The following is a 23,817-nucleotide window of genomic DNA, read 5'->3' on the forward strand; positions in this document are numbered from 1 at the left end:
TAGAACCGGAAAAGGGCACGTCAAACTGAACAATCGGAATCAAGTTATTATACAGAAACTTTTTTTGAAGGATATTATAGTTTCGGTGCAGCCGATGATTACGTTTTTTCTCTTTTTGGCTAACATACATACATACATATAAATATGTTAATAATAGTCTTTAATACTTTCCTAATTAACTTTTTATGTTACAATATTCTATATATTTACCAACTAAAAGTATCAAAAGTACGATTTAACATTCAGGTCGAATACATTCGACGCAATCATTGGCGAAAGCCAATTCCACTAGTTGATGGCTGCTGTTACCGATGGCTTTGTTCCGAAATGGGTAGAGTACTTGAAGTCTTGCATCCTATCTACTGGTGCGAGTAAAATTTGGTCTACTGTAAAATCCTTGTCCAATTTTAGCCGGCAATTAAGACTGCACCACCCAACTGACAAGATCAAAACAAATGTTACCCGATAGCTGCGCATAACCTAAGAAGCCTGCGCTTCACTTACTTTCACTGACGAGGAATGTCCAAGGAGTCATCAACATGCCTAAATCGGCAAATCCATAAGCTCCGACGACATAAATTTGTTGACGTTAAAGTATCTAATTCAAATAGAAGTAAAATAACCTAGCTTCTCAATCTGTCACCGACCAGTTGAATGTAACATCTCCCTACTGACACCTGGGAAACCCGCTAACTTACATGATGGAAGGCCCGACTTACAGTTACCATCTCAGCCTAGCAGAACACCACTATAGCTTTTGTAAAGTACACAGCCCTTTGCGTCATAATGTGGAAGGAGACTCCAAGTAGCGTTGGACTTATTAAAAGCTTTTGACGCAGAATTTCACCCAAGACTACTAAAAGACATCGAACAATCTACTAGTACGTCATCCATCTTATTTTAACAAGGCAATGAAATCGATGGCATGTGTTCTCTGCAAGTAGCCTAACACTCTCTCTCCTATTTCGTGCTGTTTCGGGGTTTGGATTTAGTAGGGAAAAATGTTATGACTCCTTGCATAAAAGAAACAAATAATATTACAGTTGATGGCTATAGAATTACGTTTGACAGCCTGTACTCTTTGATAGCAATTTACAATGCAATTGGCCGGCCGGCTACACAGCACTTGTATGGTCGACTGAATACAATAAGACTCATACAAATAATCTACAAACTCGCTAGAATATTGCACTCCGTAAATTTACAAGATGCCTTAGTGAGGCCCATACGCTTCCGGTTTAGGAACAGAACGAACCACCTCTCCAAGCAGTTTTTACTGGGATAATCTCACAGAAATCCTTATTTGCAGTCGTCTAATTGAAACGGAGTTGCCGCCTATTAACATCAATATCTTTCGCCTTGGATGTACACTTATAAATAATAAAATAACTTAAATATCCATACAGACCATTTTCAAATCTGTGAATTGGTTATGTAGAACATCCTAAATTTGTTAGAAAAATAAAAAACACTTTTTTTGGGATACGAAAATCAAACTTATGTATATTTATTCTTGTATATATTTTTTATCTTTTGAAAAAATGTAAATAACTTCAAAGCATAAATACTTTGTAAAGTGTGTTTTCCATAATTTTCTTACGGTCAGCCGAAAATGCATAAGTATCCAATTTATATAGAAACTGGTTTGTTCACGTATATATAACATACAGAATATACATATAAATTAAATATAATTATAAGTACAAAAGAGCCGAGAGTGTGAGCGCGCGCAGGCAGTAAATAGTTCTACAAATGTCATGGCAAGCGCGTCATAGCGCTATTAGTCAAAAAAGACAAAGAGAACAAAGTACTACGAAAAAAATAAATTTTTTTTTTCATTTTCAATGCAAAAATAACTTCGTTCAACTGACACACGCACACGCCCACTGCACTTTGGTTTAAGGGATAGTAATTGGCTTTTATCTTTAATTAAGTTATTTATAATAATAATAATTTTTGTCACACAAAGGCAATACATATAGATTAGGAAGGAAGTATATTTGAAATTTGTGAATTTCTTTAATTTTCCATTGCTGCAGCTGAGAGACGCTGTAACAAGCAATTATTTTGTTGTTTGTGTAGAGTGGAGCGAATAGTCGAAGTAAATGCGATTGTTATTGTTGTTGCAATTTGTACGATGCGTACAAATAATATTGTTAAATATTTTATATTATTTTGCTTGTGAAGTGCTACTATCGCATCACTACACTTTACTCAACTGTCGGCCCTTTACCAGAAGCCACCAGAAGAGAAACCGCCGGGAGGCACACGGCCGCGTGACTGTTGTTCATTGCCGCCAGTCTGACTAGCCGGACCGCCAGTAGGTGTGGTGGCAGCCGTGTTGGCCTTTTGTGTTTCAGGCTCCGATTGGGCTTGTTTATTGTGTGTGATTTCTTCGCGTAGTTTCTCCACCTTCTGATTCGGATCAGTCGAATTCATACAAGCATTCATGTTGGAAGAGTTTTGTTGATTGTATTTTGGACGTGGCGCATTAACGGCGACCTCGGGCTCTGAAAAGATATTGGAGTGACCGCCGCCAGGTGGCTTTAGAACACGGCTGGATGGACGAGTGCTGCAAGTAAGGCCGCAACGAGTTTCGGTGGAAGTCATATTCATTGATTAATTGTCCTTTTAATGGTAAGATAATTTGCTCTTATGCGAAAGATGACACACTTGCAGCTGATACAGGTTTTAATGAACACAATAGATGTTGTAAATCTGCAAAAACAATGAAAACAAAGATACAATTTTTAATAAAAATATCTACACGCATTTTCTATATACAAATAATCGGTGTAAAAAGTATTAAATTAAGCTAATTGATTAACAAACGCTTATACCGAAATAACTGGTCAAGTTAAGCGAAACAGCACGACTGGTAGACTGACATAAACTAACTGAATCATAGACAACACCCCAGGCAACGGCTGGCACGGCAAATGACTCTCACTGTCTGGCTGACTGACTGGCGCGCTGCTAGCCGCACTCAAGCGTATACAGTTAGTTGCCGCAGCGGCGCATCTAAAGTAACCACACCAACAACAATGTTAACAACATTAGTAACAATGACAATGATGGTAATAGTAAACCAGTGAATACAATAATAACAAAGCAAAATCAACAGTGAAAACTTTCACAACACTTTTTGTTGCTTTTATTTTCAATGTTCTCTCTTGTGTCTGTGCCAAAATAAAATTTGCCACTCACTGCCAATCGTAACATACATACATATGTGTACCCATTCTATGTATATAAACATATACATATACTTATTAATGTACATAAACATTCATCAGCATCACAGTGATTCACTAATATAGTAGAACAACCAAGAAATTGGTGGGTTAAGGTATACTATCTGCACAACCAAAAAATTTAAACGAATAAAAACAAAAAAAATATACATTTCAAATCGCTTATATAGAGCAACCTAGTAACTTTGCTAAGGGTAATACAAAAATAAATAAGGACTCAGCATTAAAATGTTGCTTAGGTAATAACTAAATGTCTTGAGTTCGACATAGTACATTCATATTAAATGTAATATTAAGAAAAAAGGCAAAAAAAAAAATACAGGTGAGTTAGAGTGAGTAGTCTAGAATTGATATGACATTTCAAAAACGCATCAGTTATTCATCTTACTGAAACTAGTATATGGGAGCTTGGGGTAGTATCGAACCGATTTGCGGAGAGTTAATCTATAGATATTGGGGTCCACTCATTCGGTACCTAGGGGATTCAATAGTTTTGGTTTGATTTGAACAGTTTTTGGTGCTAAAATAGCATACTTTAAAGGAATTATTAGCGAACTCTCTCTGCCGGACTTGAATGGTCCTCGACCGATGCAGTTCTAATGAAATTATAGTCTGTGCTTGTAGTTTTGCGACACCTTCTTCTTTTGCATTGAGGTTTTTGCGCCAATTTTATCCACATTCACAAATCCGATTAGGCTGCATGAAATGCCAACTGAAACAAAAAAGTTTAACAGAAACGAAATAATTTGCCTTCGAGTATTACTGTATTGTCTTTATTTTTTTGTCCGATACTGCATTTATGTACCTTATGCACAAAATACGCATTTCATACACCGTCACCGTCTTCACTTCCGATGCAGAACATACTGCCAACTGTCGTTCGGATTTATATGTACTTAATACATAAAACACAAACATCCAAAAAATATATACGCAAATGTAAATGTATATTTAGAGATAAAGATGGAGGTTCCCCTACTTAGTTGTATGCTAGACACCAGTAAAGTGACATCATTTATGGGCGGTGGAGGATTGCTAGCGAATAGTCAGTAGCTCTGGATAATATTACAAGTGTATTGTTTGTAATGACAAGTCCTCTCTCAAAAGCTAAACGTAAAGCCGCTGGCAACATTTCATGCAACTTTATTGCTGCAACATTATAGTTATGAAGAAAACAGTGTGCTAGGCCAATTGCAGTTTTTAGTTTTGTGAACACACTACAAAGTTTTAACGTTGTGAATGCTCAAAAGCAAACTCCTACTGTGTATTTTCTATGTCCGGATCTAAATACGCAATTGCAGACTCAATAAATTATTTTTGAAAAACTATTGAAAAATCTTTTTAATTTTTTGTACAAATGTTAACTTACTTATTCATACATTTATGCTTTGCTAATGAAAAAAAAATCAATTTGTTTTCTGTTTATATTAATAATAAACGTAATTTTATTTCATGCTCGAAGTATGCTATTTCTCTATCCATGACTGTATGTATAAGGGAAGCAATGATTTACAGGAAAACAATGAACTCATGCGAGTGCGAAAACCTCGAAATTCGATGGTATTTATGAAAATATGTACATAAATAAAATATATATAACATACACATGTGAAGTATGTATATACATCTATATACGTTCGTGTATACCACTTTATTTCCCTAACACCTGAGCCCTCCGCTAAAACATTATTTCCACCTACGATATACATAGCTCATAAAGTCATATTTGGAACAGGGATTCGCATATCCTGGCAGTTAGTTCCAGATCAACATTACGGAGATAGAAAAAAGACAACATACTCATTAGCAAATATTATTAATGCTATAACCAGTACCTGAGAAGGACATGTAACTACAAACCAATTTATTTAAAAGTCACAAACACAAAACAAAGCATACAATCATTTGTCCCGTCAATGAATTCTAACGATCGGTAACGCATTTTGAAAGCGTTTATATAAAATATTGGTGCTGTTGGGGGTAGCCAATGAAAATGTCTTCAACAGTAATTTCCAAATAGTTAGTTATTACAGAATTCTTAATTATACACTTCACCCTTTTCCTAAATCCAATGAAAAGAGGAACAATTTTTACAATTGAATTGATAAAACGCTTTTCGCATTTGATATAAATACATACTAATGCTTTACTTGAAAATATATAGACACTAGTTAAAAATTTCTCAGCCGTTTTGCTTTTATAACATACATATCTCTATGCGGATTATACAAAAATTTAATTTTTTGAAAATTTTCTTGTAGCGGAATTCATTAAGTTATTTATGTAACTGTTGTAAGACTATTTTCAAATATAATCCCTTTTATCACTTTTCTATAAACTATACTCACATTTTACGTACTTATGTGCTAGTAATATTTTGAACGATGAATCAGACAATATTTACGTACCTGAGCCAAAAATAATAAAAATTATTCACTTTGCCCCGGTTTCCGTTCTATGACTTTGCATTACCTCTTACCAACGCTACAGGCTACTAACATAGTTGTTTTGCTTGATTACAAATACACAGTATGTGCCAATTCAAATCGAATTGAAGTTCTTCCATACGTTTATTGTAAAACTTGACCGAACCGATTATATCTGGTTTTGAACCAGGCAAACAAAAAAAAGCTTTGACAAAGCACTACAACTGATGGACTGACTGGAGAAACTCGCACCACAGTAAATGATACTCCCTGTATTAATTTTGCAGCTGCTATCGTAAATGACAGCTGGAGAACATTACGAAAAGAAGGCAACAGTCTGCTAGGCAGCCAAACAGGCCGACAAAAATGGAAGTGCACCAAAAACGGCGTAGTCGAAGCATGATAATATACGCACACAAACGAGCAAATAAAAAATCCGCTGGTATTTTGGACGTCAATCTTCGGTACGCTTGTGGAACAACCAAATGTCGCCTTGCTCAACTTGCAAGCACCGTCACAGCTCGCAGCTATTTTTACTTTGCTAATTTCAAACTATATAAACTCAACGGGAGCCATATTGGATGCATTTTCTGCATACATATATGCATTCCCCCTAACCCAATTAATGATGAACCAAACCTCAACTTGTGGTATGCAATTCAAACTTTCTCTACCACAACTCAGGTATAATCGATTTTTCGCAAATATTAAAAATTACTATTTTCAACCTACCTCACTATTTTATTTAATTAATTACATTCACTGTCATAAAATCAGAATTCTTATTTACCTGTAAATTTCCTTATTATTTGTTTCCACCACTCAATTAGCGCACTAAATAACAGAAGTTAGAAGAAGATGTTTTCGCGTGTTAATTTCCGTTAATAATAAAATCCAACAAAGGAATTTACAAAATTCGAATGGAGTACAAATTCGGCTTTTGGCAGGGTGGTAAAACCAAATTTTAAATTTAGGTCCAAAACACAGCTATGCTACGGGACACATCAATAGTAGTACTTAAAAACAGAAATTTTTAACTCAAACTTTAAAATTACGTCCCTTTGAAACGTCTATATGCAAGACAAAAAATATTGGCATTTTATATATTATATTAGGCTATTCAATTGATAATAACTGGTAAAGAAAAAAATTTAAGTACTTGAGCTCTGACCAAAATAATGTGTTGGAGTAGGTTTAAAAAAGCAACACTGAAAGCAGATTACGACCAAATGTTATCGATAAAATCATATAATTCGGCCACGGCGAATTCATACAAGGTAGGGCACAGTATTTCACGACTATGGAAATTTCCTCACTGAAATTGTTTAATAATCCAGTGATCAAACTCAAGAGTGAGTTACAAGGTAGACGATTTATCGAGAAATCTTTTAAAATTAGTGTGGGATTTTCAAATAAAGACCGGAGGAGAAAATTATTCGAAAATTTTTCGATCTGAACGATGTTTGCAAACAAATGGTCATGGAAATAGAAAACGTTAATACTGACCAATAAGTGTTTCAATTGGAACTAGAACAAATAAAGCAAGAGACTCAATGTTTAACAGATGTTATTTTGATTGCGTTGAAAGCATTTGGCGGAGAACATGTATTATATATAAATATAGGAAGAGCAGTCGGAAGAGCAGGAAGAGTTTATACCAACATAGGTGTCCTCACTGTCAGAAGAGCTTATGTCTTTGGAAGAGCAGGAAACGTGTATGCAAGTATAACGGAGAAGAAACAGGATCCTTGTACTGTTGATCCTCACAGTCGGTAGAGCTAAATAAAGTTAAGGCTGAAATAGACAAGTCTTTGAAAGAAGATCCAGATTTGCAAGGTGTAATGCAGGAAGATGAGGTGAAGTAATGTACAACGAGCGGAGAAATACCTGTAGGAAGCCGCGTCACAAAGGCATATTGGACAGAGTAGAGCAGTTTAAACTTTGTGTGTGGCTGCTTGCATCGAGGAAAGAAATTCGAAGATTGGCAAAGCTTCCGAGCACTTTTGATTGTTCCGAAGTTAGTTAGAAGCATAGGTTTTATTGGGCTAGTTGTCGTCAATCGGTTAATGCGTTGCAGCTAAAGGGTCTAGGTCCAGATGTCATGGCCAGATAAAACAGTACAAAGCGGTCCACCTCCCCCCAATAAATAAGGAAACCGACATGTTTTGGTAGTCAAAGAACATTTCAGCGAATTGTCACAAGTATACCCAATTCTTAATCAAGAGTAGAGCTAAATACGAGGTTATTAATTTAAATACAAATAGTATAGCGTTTAGTTGTTAGAATTAGAAATAAAGATAAGTGTCTAGACATTAAATATGGATTTTTATTTAAAAATTCAGTAATCGAGGTAGAAGATTTGTCGAGGAATTTGTTTCAAAACTTTAAAATTTGTACAGAAATCTCTGATAGCTCTATAGGATAATTAACTAGTGGCTTAACCTATAGTCTGCTTTGCGGGGTAGCAAAAGATCGATTGACTTCATTTTCATTATTTGTTGGTGATATATTTTTAGTGATTTTTACTTTGATCGTACAAATAAGTTTCTTGCTTTTGAGAGTTTATTGTAACATTCATAACAAATAGTCAGATAAACAAGTTTTCTAAAATTAGTTGTAAATAGAATTAGTCGGAAAAATGTTTAATGCAAAAAAATGTTAAAAATAGTATTTGTAAATTATAATTCACATATTTACATAGACTTTTTAATTTTTCACATGGCAACGACATAATGTTCCAGTCTCATTGCGTTTCTGATATAATTTTCATAATTTGTCTGGGCTTTTGGCAAATATAAGATTTAATTTTGTGATTATTGAAGTGAATATTTAAAATGATTTTTCGGAAATAATAAATAAACTAAATATGTAGCAAATAAATGAATAATTGTTATAGACTGTTAAATAAGAAACCTTTGAAGTGTAAATTTAGACAGGGACAAGTTATAATAAAAGAAAATTGTGAAGTTTTCTAGGTTGGAATGGGAGACAAGTGAAACAAGAAAGAAGTAAATAAAAAAAACGGACAAATAAAAGTGTTTTTCGTTCGGAAGAGGAGGTGGTGGGTGCTCTTTATCAATCTCGGTAGTGTTAATTAGAACGGAATTGTCTACCGCAGAACTCGAACATAATTTTTTTTTTGGCTTAAACCCACAATCTATGGATAGATAAATGCAGTTTTATAGGATTGTAAATACTTGACGTTACCAAATCGTCATATTGAAAGACGTAAGTACGCTTTTTAGACCTGCGAAGGGTGATGTTTGTCATGTTTCGTTTTACAATACATAGAAGAAAACAAATAAAGTAAATTGCTTATATGCAACATACATATGTATGTTTATATAAACGTGCAAGTGGTAGAAGATTAGGCTAAAAATAAAATTAACTGAAAAGGGAATACAAAAAGCAGAGACGAATACAGCTGAGAGCGCAGCTGTTTTTGTTGCCGACATTCGAGATTTCCGACACTGCTTCATAATATGGCACTATCCATGTAACTTTTTACATACATATCCGGGGCATGAAAAACACACAGAAAGTTTAAAATTTTCAATGAGTGTAAGACACAAAATTCTAATAGAAGTTTACTTCCTTGGTGCAATTAATGTTATTTCTATGTGTAGCACAATAACGGCGGATTTGTCCCGATAACATACTTCCTTTCGTTTATGTTTTTATTTATATGTAAAAATAGATTACTCATCCCATGATTTGCGGTCTTTTACAATTTCTTTACCGTGGTTTTTATTATTAATTATTTACATATATATTATTAATTAACATGCCACTCGGCTTGCCCATGCTCAAATATTAAGCATGATTAAAACTTTTTAGAAGTTTAGTTATGCATATTGATCCAGTAAACATAAAAATCACTGGTCAAAATGTTAACTTGGTCAAATTGGATTACGCATATGTATGTTTGCCGGTTCTCAATAGCTTATTTGTACTAATAGATACCTCTCTTACTTGGAGTTAAAGCATCTTAACTTCAGATGAAACGAAAAATTTAAGTGTTCGATTCAATTGTTGCTTACAGGGGGAATACATATTAAAATGATCAATTTTTATTGATAAAATGTATTTAGTACGTTTTAAGAAATATTAGATGTTAGATGTAATTCCTTTCTTTTATATTTATTGTGGCTTGCCTCGTTCAGTTTCGGGATTTTTCACCATGAGCTCAACAAGTTTTCAAATTTCTATGTATTTGTACAAAAACAAAATAACTGATTCAAAATAATGTAAAATTATATTAAAATGTTTATTTACAGTTTTCCATTTTCTATTAATATTATTCCTAATTAAACACAGTAGTGTTCAAGAACTAGGTAGCCGTTGTAATTTTATGATATTCTTTTCAACCTCACTTGCACAGGGCTATAAACCATAATGTTTGGGCTGAGTTAATTGAGTTGGAAACCATAATAGGGGCTTGAGTTTATGGATATAATTTCGGCTATACGAAAACTTTAAAAGATAGACATATTAGTTTCCTTCTCTGGTTAATTAACTCTTCAGCTAGGTATATACATATATTTGATTTGTTAACTTATTATAGTATATTGTAGAATGGTAGGCAACTTTATGTTTTTATTATTTTAACTCATGTATTTTGTATTTTTAATAGCTGTTGAATTTGTTGTTGTTATCATGTTATACAAATAGGTGGTTCATAAAATTAATATTAATTCGAATGACACACGTCAGAATTAGTAAATATATGTATATACTATGTGCATATTTCTTGTTTGATTACTTGTGATTGCTGTTATGTTTATGTAATTTTTGATTTTTAGCTGACACGACAAAAAAAACATTTAAAATTGTGTCATGAATACACTTGCATTTTTGCACTAATAAAATGCAGTAGCGCGTTTAAATCCAGCTCCTGAAGATAACTGTGAAAGTCTAAGAAGCAGTATAATGGAGAACAATGGAGACGAAATGCGGCGCCATATACGTCATGAAATTGAAGTTCCAGCCTATCATCATGAAATGGAAATCAACGACGATGGACGTAAGATATAACACACTTATTTAATCAACCCTATTTACGTCATTATGTATATATCTTTGAATCAAGTTTTTATTTTCTAGCCGACTCCTATGGTCTGGTCTACGATCGTGGCGACCGCCCATCGACTTTGGGATTGTCAATCGAAGTAAATAACACATCTACTTGGTGGTGGATCGACAGTTGTGAGCTGTACATTGCAAACAGCAGCTTAGTCGCTCACACTTACTTTCCGCACATATAAGTAATTATTATACTAATATATTTATCTTCTTTTAGCAAAGTCCATTAACATTCTATATGGGCACATCCGCCGAATCTGCGGCAGCTACAGCCGCGGTAACAAACTATCACAACTTACCCAGCTATCCGCCACCTGTACTGACACCAACTACACCCCCCAATGCAACAACACACTATGAAGGTATAACCACAACGATATCCTATGATCCCGCAGTGAATGCACCGTCGCCTTCCGTGTCTACACAACCAATGGTTGGTTCTATTGGAGTACAAATGTATCCACCGGTGCGACACCATCTGCATCATTACAATCACGTACATTCCCATCGCCATGCTCTGACACATCGACCTCACCATACAGTACATTCACACATTCATCCACATGTGCAACAACATCAGCATCAGCACCAAATCCAACATCAACATCAGAATATGCACTCAGCAACATCCACCGTACAAATGGATGGTGATATTCCAAGTGAACGTTGCGCTTATGATGCTTGTTTGATAAGACGTGATCCTTATTTCGTGTGCAACAAATGTTTGTCTGACACATGCCACTGCGCACATAGAACCTCCGGCGGGTAGGATTTTTCATATAATATTTGTATTTAATTTTGACTTCTAAATTAACTTATAACAAACTTTCAGGCTCAACCACTCATCTTACGACACTGTACATGGTGCAGACCATATGCATGGTGCACAGCATGAACAACAACAGCAAGAAACATTGACAACTAATCTTATTACAAATGAATTGCCAAGGGTTAATCATATGGATATTAGTGAGGTACCAGATGAGGCGAATGAAAATATAGCTACTAGTTCCAATGCAATTATGCAATTGCAAGATACTGAACAAGTCGGAACAGTTGACGCTGTTAATGATGAACACGATTATGCATTAGATGGTTTTTGGACACCTACAGATCGTTCAAGAGATGGAACCGCCCTAACCTTGCCACATACTCCTACTACTGCTGATACTCAAAAGACTGATATTAAATGCAAACAAATGCTTGCCAATTCCACCCAAATGACCGATGCAAACGCCACGATTGGGACTGCTCTAAATACCGCCGCCTTTGGTTCCGAAAATCAAAGGCATTTGACACACAATAATACTGTCCGTACACCTCATTATGCTGCAGTGTCTACCATAACCAGTAGTGCTATGACAGCTGAATCCTCGGCTATCGCTGATGGCAATGCATCCGTCGACTCGCTGGATGATGAAATGATGGTAGCATCAACCACGACCGCAGTAAACGATGAGGGAAATGAGGAGTCGGAAGGTAACAGAGGGTTAACAGGTGATATCAGGAGTAACAGGTTAGATCTGTCGACGAGCGCAAATGCTATTGAGAGAGATAGTGATGAAAATTTGCAGTTACCTACGGAATCTAGCGAGGCGTTAGCGCATACAAACGATACCTTTCATACATCTCCAATATCACTTAATAACAGCGACGAGGTGACCTCTGCATCTGACACAGAACGCGCTCATTTTGCGGACACATGCACCACCAACACGACTACAACCACATATGCTATAAAGAAGCAGAGTAAACCTACAAATGCAGTAGGCTCTAGTGGCGGCAATGGAAACGGTAGTAATAATGCTGGTGGTGCTGACGGCAGAAGCAGCGTTAGCAGTTCGATCAGTAATCGTGGATCGGTGGGCAACGTAGACGATTTAGCTGACATGGATGCATTACCCAGCTTTAGTGGAGCTTCAAACAACAACTGCGCTACACCTAACGGCTTTAGTGATGAAGCGCATTCATCGACTAATTTTCGCTCCGTTGGCAGCTCAGCATTTGCTTTATTTAATAGCGATCACAGTGGAGCTACGCATCAGGCAGATGATGATGGTGGCGATGATGATGATGAGATTATTTGGAATTTGCATAAGCCGCGCGTTCATAGTAATACTAGCACCCCCGGAGGATCACAACATGTTAGGCCTAATCCGCATGAATTTCTGCGTTGGCGGGAACGTGAACGTCAACGCATTAAAGATCGCGAGCAGCAACAGTTTAGGAGAGGTGGGGTTACTAATGAATGGTTGCGCGATTCCAGGGAAGATGAAACGGATCGGCGTGAAATCTATTCACAAGAAAGATCGAGCAGCTGTCAACCAGCAGATGGAACCCCAAGGGCCGCCAAAATTCCACGTATAAGCAGCAGCCTTGTACGGTCTAATATTGATAATGCCAGCTGTGGTATTATATCTGTAGATAATGATGCTACTAACTCCAGTGATTCCACTGATAGACGGACTGCGCGTCGTATAATGTGGCGCATGCTGAATGTACATGAGTCCAGCGAGGTAGATGAGGTACCACAACCACCATCTAATCAACATGTGCCGGAGGTCTCTCGGCCTTTGACCCCACCTAGTAGTTCAGCGCCATCGGACAATGGTGCGGCAGTCGAACGGGGCTCATACGTGATCACATATGCTGGTCATAGTGTTGGTCATTCAACAGACAACAGTGTAGTGCTTCTAGAGGACAGTGATTTAGAGGAGCATCCCCATATTTATACCACTGGGTATTCAGTGAGATCTGCGTCTGATGCGGGCGAGGTAGGCGCATCAGTAACTTTACCTACAGAGGTGACGGCGGTGTCATCGCCTACGGTAATGCAGCCCTACATCGATGACGAGCAGCCAACTTTTTCCGGAGCCGTAGCTACTAACTCTGTTGAAACTTCTACGTCCGCCAGTGGGGCAAATAAAAACAGTTCTATAGCCACTGTGACAAAAAGTCCAGCTTCCATGGACATATCCAATAGAAGTGGTGATGGTACAGCTGTATTAACCGCTCCTGATTTGCAATTGGATTGGTTATCGGATTCCACTGGTGACGATGATGATGTTGTATTCGTTCATTCCACTCGCGAACCAATACTATCCATTGATCTTACCACCGATGAGGATACGCCTGCCCCAGTACAAAATGTAAGCGGTGATGACGGAACCGCTACAGATTCTAACGGAGCAACAATAGACGGGATGGAAAGCGCACAATCGAATTATTTCCGCTTGAATCCACAATTTAGAGATGTGGCAGCAGGCGGTCCATTACTGCATCCATATGCAGTCGTTCCGCCAGGTTATCAACAGTGGGATGTAGCCGGATCGAATAATCAGCAACAAGCGTCGTCTAATATTGAAACTGATGAACCCCTAGCACATCCGCAACACCATCACGAATGTATGAGGCATGCCGTTTATCAGCCGCAACAGGCGCATCAACCGCAACACCAGCGATTCTCCTCACTGCTGCGTAATCGTTATTACAAGTATATACCAGCTCCAAATCCATTTTACGAACCACAACAAGCCCATCAGTCACAACACCAACGACCCATGATGCATGAGCTGCATGGGCTTTGTCCGGAAATGCGGCGTCTTCGACGTTCCCCACAATTAAATATGCCGACGGCGGCCGCCACAATGGCCCGCTCGGCGTTACCAGTTCTACGCAGCGGTGCCACAGCAACAGCACCAAATACGGATGGCGCCATTATTTCTATACCCACCATTGAAGAGGTGTCTTTGCAGGACTTATTTGGGGGTCGTGTGCCAGGGGCTCATGCACCTATGCATCCACATCAGAGTCGCAACGAAGGAAACAATCTTCTCTACTCAACTCGTCCTACTGGACCTTCACGCTTTCCCAGGGGTATACCTACTGTCAGCCTTAGCGACGGCGTCGACGCTGCTGACAGTTCAAATGTTGCTGTTGGCAGCAGCGGTTCATATTCAAATGCGTCAGTTGGTGATAACAACAACAACAATAATAGTAGTCCACCCATACCGCAAATAGCGCCATTTTATTTACACTGTCGACGCGCCGATGATGAAGTGCCGCCACTTCAACGAACTATTCATTCACAACAAGAGCCCAACCTCATTCCTTCATGTTCGTTCGGCCGTAGTCGCACGACATTAGCCGGTGCGGCATTAGCGGCCGCAGCAGCAGCTGCACGGGGGTACCCCCATACCGACATCAGCGCAGGACACATGCAAGGCGTATCACCAACAGCACCTAATTACGTGTCTTCTGCCACAGCTCCAGCAGTACACCCACCGGGTCCTCCGCCCGACGCTGCCTCAACACTGACCGCTGTTGGACATTCGAGTAATAGCGGTGGTGGTGGTAGTAACGGAGGCAGCGATGAACGTGTCAGTGGCATGCTGCCCTATCCCACATTTGCGGTAAATGCGCGAGCACGTGCCCCACTCCCTACGCTGATGGGTCGCCTGCAACCAAGTGGTAGTGGTATTGGCGGCCCTTCTGGTAGTGCTGGTCATCATAGTGGTGCTCGTCATAGCGGTGCAGCACCGCCGTATCCCGTGCACCAAAATCTTTGGTACCGCCAACAACATATACAAGAAATACATCGTCGCCACATGACACCCACACCCATTGATTTGTCCTCGAATCCACTGAATCTAACAAATAGTTTCCGTTGGCGTTCTCAGCTACCGAATACATGCTCGTGTGTGCATGCCAGCAACGGACCGGTGTCCAGTTTAGATCCGGTAAGTTATATCAAAATTGTGAATAAGTGACAATGAGTAATCTCGTTCGCCAATAATATTTTTACTAAATATATGCCCTATGTACATGCCCTCTTTTAGGCGTACTATCCTTATGAAGCACAACAACGTCGCCGGTCGGCCGTGCATCACCACATGTTCCATCATTACTCACCGGTGCATCTGGAAATTGGACTTTCTACACCACTTTCACACATAGGGCCGCATATTTTAATTGGTTCTACCATAAGACCGAATCGTGGCGCCACTTTGGTAAATATACACTTCATTAAAACAAATATCGTTCATTAATTCGAAATAATAACTGTGATAATAGGAAATCATTGAACGCAACACATTGCCACATAAATACAAACGTGTTCGCCGCCCAAGCGAATCTGACGAGGATGCCGAGAAGTGTGCCATTTGTTTGTCATTATTTGAAATTGAGAATGATGTGCGGTGAGTGAATTAAACGTTTATATTTAATTATTTGCTAATTGAAATTAAGATGCCACATTAAATATACGCGTTTTTCACCTAATTATTGTTATTGTTGTTACTGTTGGCATGAATCACCAAATAACATTGGGGTATGCTGCGAGGTGACAGTTCTGGTCTTAACTAAGGCATTTATTGAAAAGGAACCTTAATGAGTTCCACATAAATTTTCTTTGTTGTTGTAACATAAAACGTAACTCGTATAATCGACCCTCGTGAGAACAGTAGTCGCTATCTCTTGGTTGCGTAGTGGGTGTAACGGTTTAATCAGAGAATTCAACCGGTTTAAAATTTTGTTCCTATTTACAAAGTGATTCACCTTTCGTTTCCTAAATAAAAAAAAATTAAAACTTTTTTGACAAAAAAAGAAAAAAAAAATGCGTTAACATCGGTTGAACCGAAACTATAATGCCCTTTGCTGGTGCATAGAAGAGTATAAAAATATCTTTATCTTGATTTTGATCGGTCAGTTTAAGTGGCAGCTATATGCTATAATTTGTTCGAAGACTGTGCCGATGCCTTGGGTAACAATTTGTGGCAAATTTCGTGAAGATATCAGCTATAGGAAAAGGACGCGAGCAAAATTTCAAGTGGATATCTCAAAAACTCGACTATTTCCCGGCTAAATCGACTCAACTCGTCACGTATATATACGTTATCTGTTTTTAATCAGAACTTAACTTATAAATGGCAGTCAGCCTAACATTAGAAAACGACCCTTATATGACTTACATATTATAGTCCCAAGCAAATTATTTGTTACCTTCTGCTATCGCATATAAAAATAAAAGTCATCGGTCTTTATTTTAGAAAATCTGTCTTTGCTTAGTTTTATTTGGCATCTTTTTATATACTTTACAGCCGTTTGCCATGCATGCATCTCTTCCATACTGATTGCGTCGATCAATGGCTGGTCACAAATAAGCATTGTCCCATCTGTCGTGTGGACATTGAGACACATTTAACCAAAGATGCGACCACCACTAGTGCTTTATGACACTCATCCACCACGGGACTGCTTATGTAAAGTGAGGAGAAGTGAGCGGGCAGGAGAGAGAATAGTAAAACTAAAATCTGCTGCGTTCAAAACAAGCAAGAAATCAGATGGAAACCATACAAAACATAGCCTGATATTAATTGTCATGCAAAAAACTTTGATCGCAATTAAAAGCAGAATCCCTAGATATAAGTTATTTAAAAGCCAAAAGAAAAAATATGTAAAATATCTATATTATTATTATTATTATTATTATTATTATATACAGTATAATGCATGTGAAGAAATGAATTATAGCTTAAAGCTATTTCCTAATTTATGTAAATATTTATTTTTTATATGTAAATATTTTTTGTGAAGAACCACTTTTCCATTTTTTTTATTATTTTTGCTTATATTATATGGTGTTGTAGATGGCATGATGTGTTAAGTAGACAACGCCAGAAAGAACTTGTGGAAAGCAAACATATTAAATTGTTCAATAACCTTAAAAAATAGTGCTCGTGCATTACCATAAATTGAAACGTTTTTGTAATTTTTTTATGTTCATTTTGCTATTGGAATTTTATTGTTAATAAAACACACATATTCCAAAAGTGTACCAAAATATATATATATATATATATCTTTCAAAAAAGTTGAGTAAAATTAAAAAAAAAAAATATTTTTATGCACGATTATTTGCTTAATAATAATACAGTATATTGTTTGAGCATATTTTGGAATACTATTGATTCAGAATTGTTATTTCATCGAAGAAAGATTTATAAACTCTTTGAAGTAATACAAAACTAAGTTTTGGAAAATGATAAAGGTGATTTTAAATCCAATATACATGGGTGTAATGTGTATATACAATAATTTTTTACTAAGTAAATTAATTAATCATACAAAATTAAATTGCTAGTTGTCCGCATTTTTCCATTGATAGTTTTGCGTAACTGTATCTCTTTACTGATTTGTTCTTTGTTTTGCTCCAAATAACACAAATAATTGTTCTTTACAACACTTATGTTTATTTATATAAAACGAATTATTTTTACATATTATTTGTTAGTATTGAATATTATTGGAATTGCAGTCGAAGCTCTGCAACATGAATGTGATAAGCTTTTATTGCAAAAATGTAAAAAAAAAATATTTAAAGTTACACTTTTTGTTGTAAAAGACTAAAGAGAGGTGTATGTATTATTAGTGTACATATATACATAAATACATGTGCATCATTTATCATGTAAATACATATACTCACACTTGGTGTGGTGATATTGTTTTCTACTGAATTATATGCAACATATTTTGTCACTCAATTATGCTTTCATTGTTAAGTTCGTAAAACTGAAATTAAATTGTTCTTACATATGTAGATATAATATTGCTACAGGTATACTTTTTGGTCACTTGAAAACTTAGTACTTTAATAATATGAGTGAAATTGTGAATTGGAATTGTTATTGTATTACTTAGCGATTAATTACATTATTTCTATACAGATATGTACGTCATATAATATTCTGTTATAATAATGTAACTTTTTTGCGCTTTGATTACAACTCATTACTTGAAAATATTAAACATAAATTAATTAAAAAAATAAATGAAATGAATCACTCATGAAAGATAAGAATACATATGTACATATAAATAATATAAAGCAATAATTGCATATTAGTTTAATACAATCGTTTTGAATATATGTAAATATAACGTCATTTTCATTCACACATACAAATAGAAATTCAGTCGCATGCACTTGTCTCAGTCTCAAACACTTAGCTTTAGTTTGCGCTCCCAAGCAAAACAATATCATATCCATACAACTACTAGTAGCAACGCTGTGCCATAGCATATTGTATATAAAACCAAAAAGAGTTGGTATAAATTAGATATGCCACAAACACAAAATAAAATTCGGTAGTCATAGTACGATTCGAAAGACCTCAAATCACTCAGCAATTTGTAAAAAAACAGAGTTCCTCCAAGCAAATTGCGGCAAATCAATTATTGTGAATTTTTGTAAATAATTTCTATTAAATTTTCTTATTAAGCATTGTTTATATATAGATTTATTGAATACTGTCCCAAAAATTATATATATTATAATGTCATATATATAAATATGTTAAAATAAATATATATATGAAAAATAAAAGAGATATTGCACGATTGCCAGATTGGATTAATTATATAAACTCATACCAACATATGTATATCTCAGTAAATAAGTTGATATAACAAATTTCTTTAAATAAGCTCTTCCAATAATATAATAAAGGAAAAACCGATGCAAGCCACACATTCAGCCGGTGCGCATATTGTTAATTGAAAGTGTTACTCGTGAAATCGCTTAGCTTTTACAACTGTAAAACTTAAATATGAATAAAGGAACTTATATAAATGTTTAATATACAATGATACACAAACATGTTTAACAATCAATATGTGTGTATGTTGGAGAGTGGAATTATGTGTAATTGTTTCTTCTTAACTAAAATTTAAATATTTTCTATTTCGTAATTTTTATTGAAAGTCTTACCGGTCTAATTGTAACCATAAACTCGAAAATTGCACTGAAAGCTAATCTTTGTTTAGTGCCTGATTATCATTTCGTTTACCTAAAACTCACAACTAGTATTTGTGTTGAGTACAGGCCCCGAGGTACATCTTTTCGACTCACAAGACTGAACGTTGAAATAAAGCTAATCGAAGTCACGTTGCCGAACTTTCGTCTAAATGATCCCAGAGTTATATTCTGATTTCAACATCGCTTGATTTTGACCTTTTAAAGCGCCATTTGTTAGATTCTAAATGCCGTTGACTCGTATAAATTTTGATCCACTTAAGAAACGTAGATTCCACTGCTGTGATGATGCTGATTTTCGTAAATGTTTTGAGAACTCCTCTAGGAATGAAACAATTACTAACCCTTTATAGAAATGATAAGTTAACTAACAGTATTATAAAAGAAGAAAAAGTTTAATATTACATAAATATGTTTATTGGTAATTAATATTTTCCATAAACCAATTATAATAAAAACAATATAATATAATTCGGTCTTTAGAGATGAAGTTAATAAAAGCTTCCTTGAGTATCTTACGTTGGTAAAAAACCTGCATTAAGCAATGTAAAGCGAATGTTCGCTCGAAAATCACATATTATGCAGATACAATAACAATATGCAAGTATAAGCTTGCGAATGGAAAGCATTAAACTCCCTTTGCCTTAAGCTTATCTTTATGAGATTCATCAATGATATTCGAATATTTAAATACGAAAGATATGCTGAAAAAAAGCTAAAATATCCTATATATTGCTGAGTTAATGAAATGTTTTATTCAGACTGTCTATTTCTCCTTCAACGTACGCAAATCTGGATAGAGCGTGCCTGCTGGCACAAAATGTGTGTCCGAATGCCGTAATTTGGTTTTATAATCATCGATAACTGCTTTGCCCGTGTTCTTGGCCATCTTTTTTGCCAAACCCTTAGGCGTAATGTAGTTCACATTCTGACTGACATTGAACGCGTTGCCGAGAGTATCGAAAGTGCCGGCTGCAACACCGCCGGCTGACGAGCCATATCTGAAAAACATTATGCAATTTAGATAAAAAAATATTTTGGGTTCTAATGCACTTACTTATGCTCAATTATTTTCACTGAATTTTCGCTCAAATTTGTACCCAGTATCTTCGCTGACGTCTCGAGACCATTGTAAACGGTGCTGAAGCCCTCCACCGCACCGGCAGCAATTGTCATAGCGCCCTCCATTTTACTGTTTGCTTCGCTGGTGTCATAGCCAAAGCCTTTCTGCAACAATGCGGAGCCAGCGTTTTGCACATGTGGCGCTAGGTAGCGGCCGATAGCCATCGAGGCGGAGCCCACTTTGCCGGCTATCCAACCAGTGACGCCCGCTGCCGCATGCGTCACATCGCGCGCCACCGCCACTGAGGTTTGCACGGTCGACGAGACTGGCGGCGCATCCGGTGGCGCTGGCCTCATTTTTGAAATGATGTACGGTGTGGTTTTCACCATTAACTCACCCGTCTTCTCTGCGCCACGCACCAGATTACGCGCTATGAAATCGGCTGCCGTGACGATATGGCGCGAGACCTGTTCGCTAGTATCGCGCGGCACGCGTGGTCCCACTGTTGGCTGTTGTAAAAGTTCAACATGACCAGAGAGTACCGCCTCGAGCAGATCCAAAAAGAATTGCTGCAAATCGCTTAGTTCTTCTTGTTCCTCTGGCTGTGCAGCAGCTTGCTCAGCGTCATCAACAGTGCTTTCGCTGTGGATAAGCATTAGTCCAAATGCATGCCCTGGCTCATCGACTTCCAAATCAGGCAAAATAAATGCGCCGTAATTAGTTCTATAACAATTGGTTATTGTTGGTAGTAGGGCATACAGCCAAATCATTTGTGGCGACTCCTTTGTGGGTACCTCAATATGATCAGTGTTGTTGTGAGGTGTCTTATCTGTTGGAATTGTGCACTGTATAAATGAGACACCATTTAAATGCTTCCATTGGTCGTCACAGGGTGTGGTGCACATAACTAAAGACATGTAGGTTTCGCCCTACGTAGAAAAAGAATTTGCATAAAATGATTACTAGAATTTTGAAAACAATATTTTAGACAATAATAATACTGTCTATGTTTGAAATAAATGATTAAGGGGTCAGCAGGGCAATCTGGCTTGTTTTTTTTGACATTTTTTCATAGAAATTTTTATTCTACAAGAGAACTTTTTTCACATATCATGAGGTATATCGTGGAGTTTATAAACAAATTTTTTTGGAATTTTTTGATGACCTTTTTCGAAACCTTTCAATGGTAAAGTGGGTTTCTACATTAATTCTAAGGGTATAAGGGAACAGAAAATGCAAAACAAAAAAAAATTAAAAAAGATTACTCTACTGGCCCCTTAAAACTAAGAATAATTATTTTTCTATACAAGTATATATTATGCGCTGTGGATAAAATTCCAATAATTAAAGCAAAACCCTTATCAAATTATATTTTACTCAAAATATATACTCCTAAGAGTGTATCGAATTTATGTTCAAAACACATTCATCAGTCTCTTAATTTTATTTTAATGTTTCCAAATTGTGCTTGTCTCGTCCAGTTTCCGGATTTTACTCCACGTGCTGAAGAAATGTTTCACCTTTTTATTGATTTTTACATAATTATAATTATAAATAAAATAGTTCCTTTTGTCCATTTTCCATTAATATTTTTACTTCTGGTACAAAGTTAAAAACCGAAATACCAAACAAAGTTGAAGTTTGAGAACACTTCAACACACGCGTTGAATTGGAAATCATAATACCATTTCAATTTCAAAACTTCCACCAAAATGCAGTACCCAGATTTTTATCAGGCCAAGGACTGTCATCTCGTTAGCATTCCTCTAATTTTTTAAGGGATGGTTTCTGCCACTACAACAACAACAATCATTATCCATATAAAAATTTTTGAAGATATCAGTTAAACAAAAAAAGTTTTCCATACAAGGACTATATGCTACGTTGGTCCGATATCGCTGGTTCCGACAAATTACCAGCTTCTTGGAGAAACACGGACGTGCGTAAAACTTCAGATTGATATTTCAAAATCCGACGGAATAGTTCATGCTCATATGTACAGACAGACGGACATGGCTAAATCGACTCTGCTCGTTCTGGGTGTTACAAACTTCGTGGCAAACTTGAAATACCCTGTCCATGTTATATAAATAGATGTTTTTACAAATATGTCAAAGAATATTTGACACAAATTTGCAAACAAAGTTATTTGTATATGTACCTAAAATGTCTTTGGAGAGATCAATAATTTATCAATGCTTAAGTATGACTTGCCGATATGAGCGTTGTCCCTTCGTCATACATAATATACATGGCGTATGAGTAAACTGATGAAAATAAAAAATAATACGAACCATAGTCACAACAACGCCTTCAGGTTGAATTTTGTATAATTTCGTCTGCGACGTAAAAAGTGTGTCAAAAAGTATGCCCACATCAGAAGGATCAGAGATAACACGGCGTAAATCGGCTAAAACTTTGCGGTAATGAGCTGCTGCACTTGTCGCACTATTTGCAGCGCTATCACCTTTATAAACTACAGGGTTTTCTAGTAAAAGAGATTTTTTCTTTGGTGTGGGTCCATCAATTGCTTCTCCATTTGGTGCTGCTGCATCACCAGGTAGCGAATATGCATCCTCTTCTTTTGCTTCCGCGGCAGTGTTGTCAACACTTGCATGCTGACTACGTAACACTTTTAGGCGGTAGCACACTTCCATTTTGGCTCCCTTTAGCTTTTGTACAATTGCACAAGCGTCACTCCATTCTAGCGCTACAGCATCAACATTGTCCGGCAGTCCCACAGATATCGCAAATGTTTCGTCAATTTGTTGCAAACATGACTCGTAAGCCGTAATAGCCTCGAAAGGTCGCTCTTGTTCTTCATGTTTAATGGCTTCATCAATGCAGGCAAAAATACGTTTGTTCGAAGCTTTAATGCGCTCATAGGCGCCAAGAAATTCCGCTTCTGTTGACATGATAAGCAACTGTAAGTATATTTTAAGTTAAGTATTGTTTGTGTATTAGTAATAAATAAAATTTAATGTATACTTTATTTAAATCCAAGTTGACATTCATTTTGCTTATTCTTATCTTTTGTTATAAAAATATTCTGACGAGGAAATGGACTATCCTTAACCAAAGTTTCACGACGACTAAAGAAAATTTTAACCACCAACAATTCTCATGCAACAATTCACAAAATGTGGTTTTTATGCAATTAAGAAATTAAAAATTACT

At 36.5% G+C, this 23,817-nt stretch overlaps 3 protein-coding genes across 6 annotated transcripts; 1 reads left to right on the forward strand and 2 right to left on the reverse strand.

Moving 5' to 3' along the window:
• Positions 1-1,504: 1,504 nt before the first annotated feature.
• Positions 1,505-6,626, reverse strand: LOC105228523 (uncharacterized). Of its 3 annotated transcripts, none has more exons than XM_011208388.3 (2): positions 6,471-6,626; positions 1,505-2,718 (listed from the first exon to the last, which is right to left on the reverse strand). In XM_011208388.3, exon 2 carries the CDS (start codon positions 2,614-2,616, stop codon positions 2,230-2,232), a length of 387 nt encoding a protein of 128 aa, XP_011206690.1. In that variant the 5' UTR covers positions 2,617-2,718; positions 6,471-6,626; the 3' UTR covers positions 1,505-2,229. The 3 variants fall into 3 exon arrangements, with proteins under 3 accessions (XP_011206690.1, XP_011206692.1, XP_049317931.1); XM_011208390.4 differs by lacking the exon at positions 6,471-6,626 and adding an exon at positions 5,663-5,926; XM_049461974.1 differs by lacking the exon at positions 6,471-6,626 and adding an exon at positions 2,841-2,994.
• A 1,790-nt stretch (positions 6,627-8,416) lies between these two features.
• LOC105228522 (uncharacterized) lies at positions 8,417-19,419 on the forward strand. Of its 2 annotated transcripts, XM_049461972.1 has the most exons (8): positions 8,417-8,908; positions 10,483-10,703; positions 10,784-10,848; positions 10,980-11,527; positions 11,595-15,501; positions 15,601-15,771; positions 15,836-15,960; positions 16,861-19,419. In XM_049461972.1, the coding sequence occupies exons 2-8, from the start codon at positions 10,610-10,612 to the stop codon at positions 16,994-16,996; spliced, it is 5,046 nt and encodes a 1,681-aa protein (XP_049317929.1). In that variant the 5' UTR covers positions 8,417-8,908; positions 10,483-10,609; the 3' UTR covers positions 16,997-19,419. The 2 variants fall into 2 exon arrangements, with proteins under 2 accessions (XP_049317929.1, XP_049317930.1); XM_049461973.1 differs by lacking the exon at positions 8,417-8,908 and having other exon boundaries at positions 10,566-10,703; positions 10,770-10,848.
• A 552-nt stretch (positions 19,420-19,971) lies between these two features.
• On the reverse strand, positions 19,972-23,817 carry LOC105228521 (protein spartin). Its single transcript, XM_011208382.4, has 4 exons — positions 23,629-23,817; positions 22,935-23,564; positions 20,635-21,569; positions 19,972-20,578 (listed from the first exon to the last, which is right to left on the reverse strand). The coding sequence occupies exons 1-4, from the start codon at positions 23,653-23,655 to the stop codon at positions 20,344-20,346; spliced, it is 1,827 nt and encodes a 608-aa protein (XP_011206684.2). The 5' UTR covers positions 23,656-23,817; the 3' UTR covers positions 19,972-20,343.

The sequence above is a fragment of the Bactrocera dorsalis genome, unplaced genomic scaffold (genome assembly GCF_023373825.1).
Source record: "Bactrocera dorsalis isolate Fly_Bdor unplaced genomic scaffold, ASM2337382v1 BdCtg182, whole genome shotgun sequence".
In the NCBI taxonomy this organism is placed as follows: domain Eukaryota; kingdom Metazoa; phylum Arthropoda; class Insecta; order Diptera; family Tephritidae; genus Bactrocera; species Bactrocera dorsalis.

Excerpts from the sequence above, each read along its gene's own strand:
- LOC105228523 (XM_011208388.3), bottom strand. The coding sequence starts at position 2,616 with ATGAATATGACTTCCACCGAAACTCGTTGCGGCCTTACTTGCAGCACT.
- LOC105228522 (XM_049461972.1), top strand. The coding sequence starts at position 10,610 with ATGGAGAACAATGGAGACGAAATGCGGCGCCATATACGTCATGAAATT. Across the intron at positions 11,528-11,594 it reads GCACATAGAACCTCCGGCGG|GCTCAACCACTCATCTTACG; the intron begins GTAGGATTTTTC and ends ACAAACTTTCAG. Across the intron at positions 15,961-16,860 it reads GAAATTGAGAATGATGTGCG|CCGTTTGCCATGCATGCATC; the intron begins GTGAGTGAATTA and ends TATACTTTACAG.
- LOC105228521 (XM_011208382.4), bottom strand. The coding sequence starts at position 23,655 with ATGAATGTCAACTTGGATTTAAATAAA. Across the intron at positions 21,570-22,934 it reads AAGGCGTTGTTGTGACTATG|GGCGAAACCTACATGTCTTT; the intron begins GTTCGTATTATT and ends TTTTCTACGTAG. Across the intron at positions 20,579-20,634 it reads GTGAAAATAATTGAGCATAA|ATATGGCTCGTCAGCCGGCG; the intron begins GTAAGTGCATTA and ends AATGTTTTTCAG.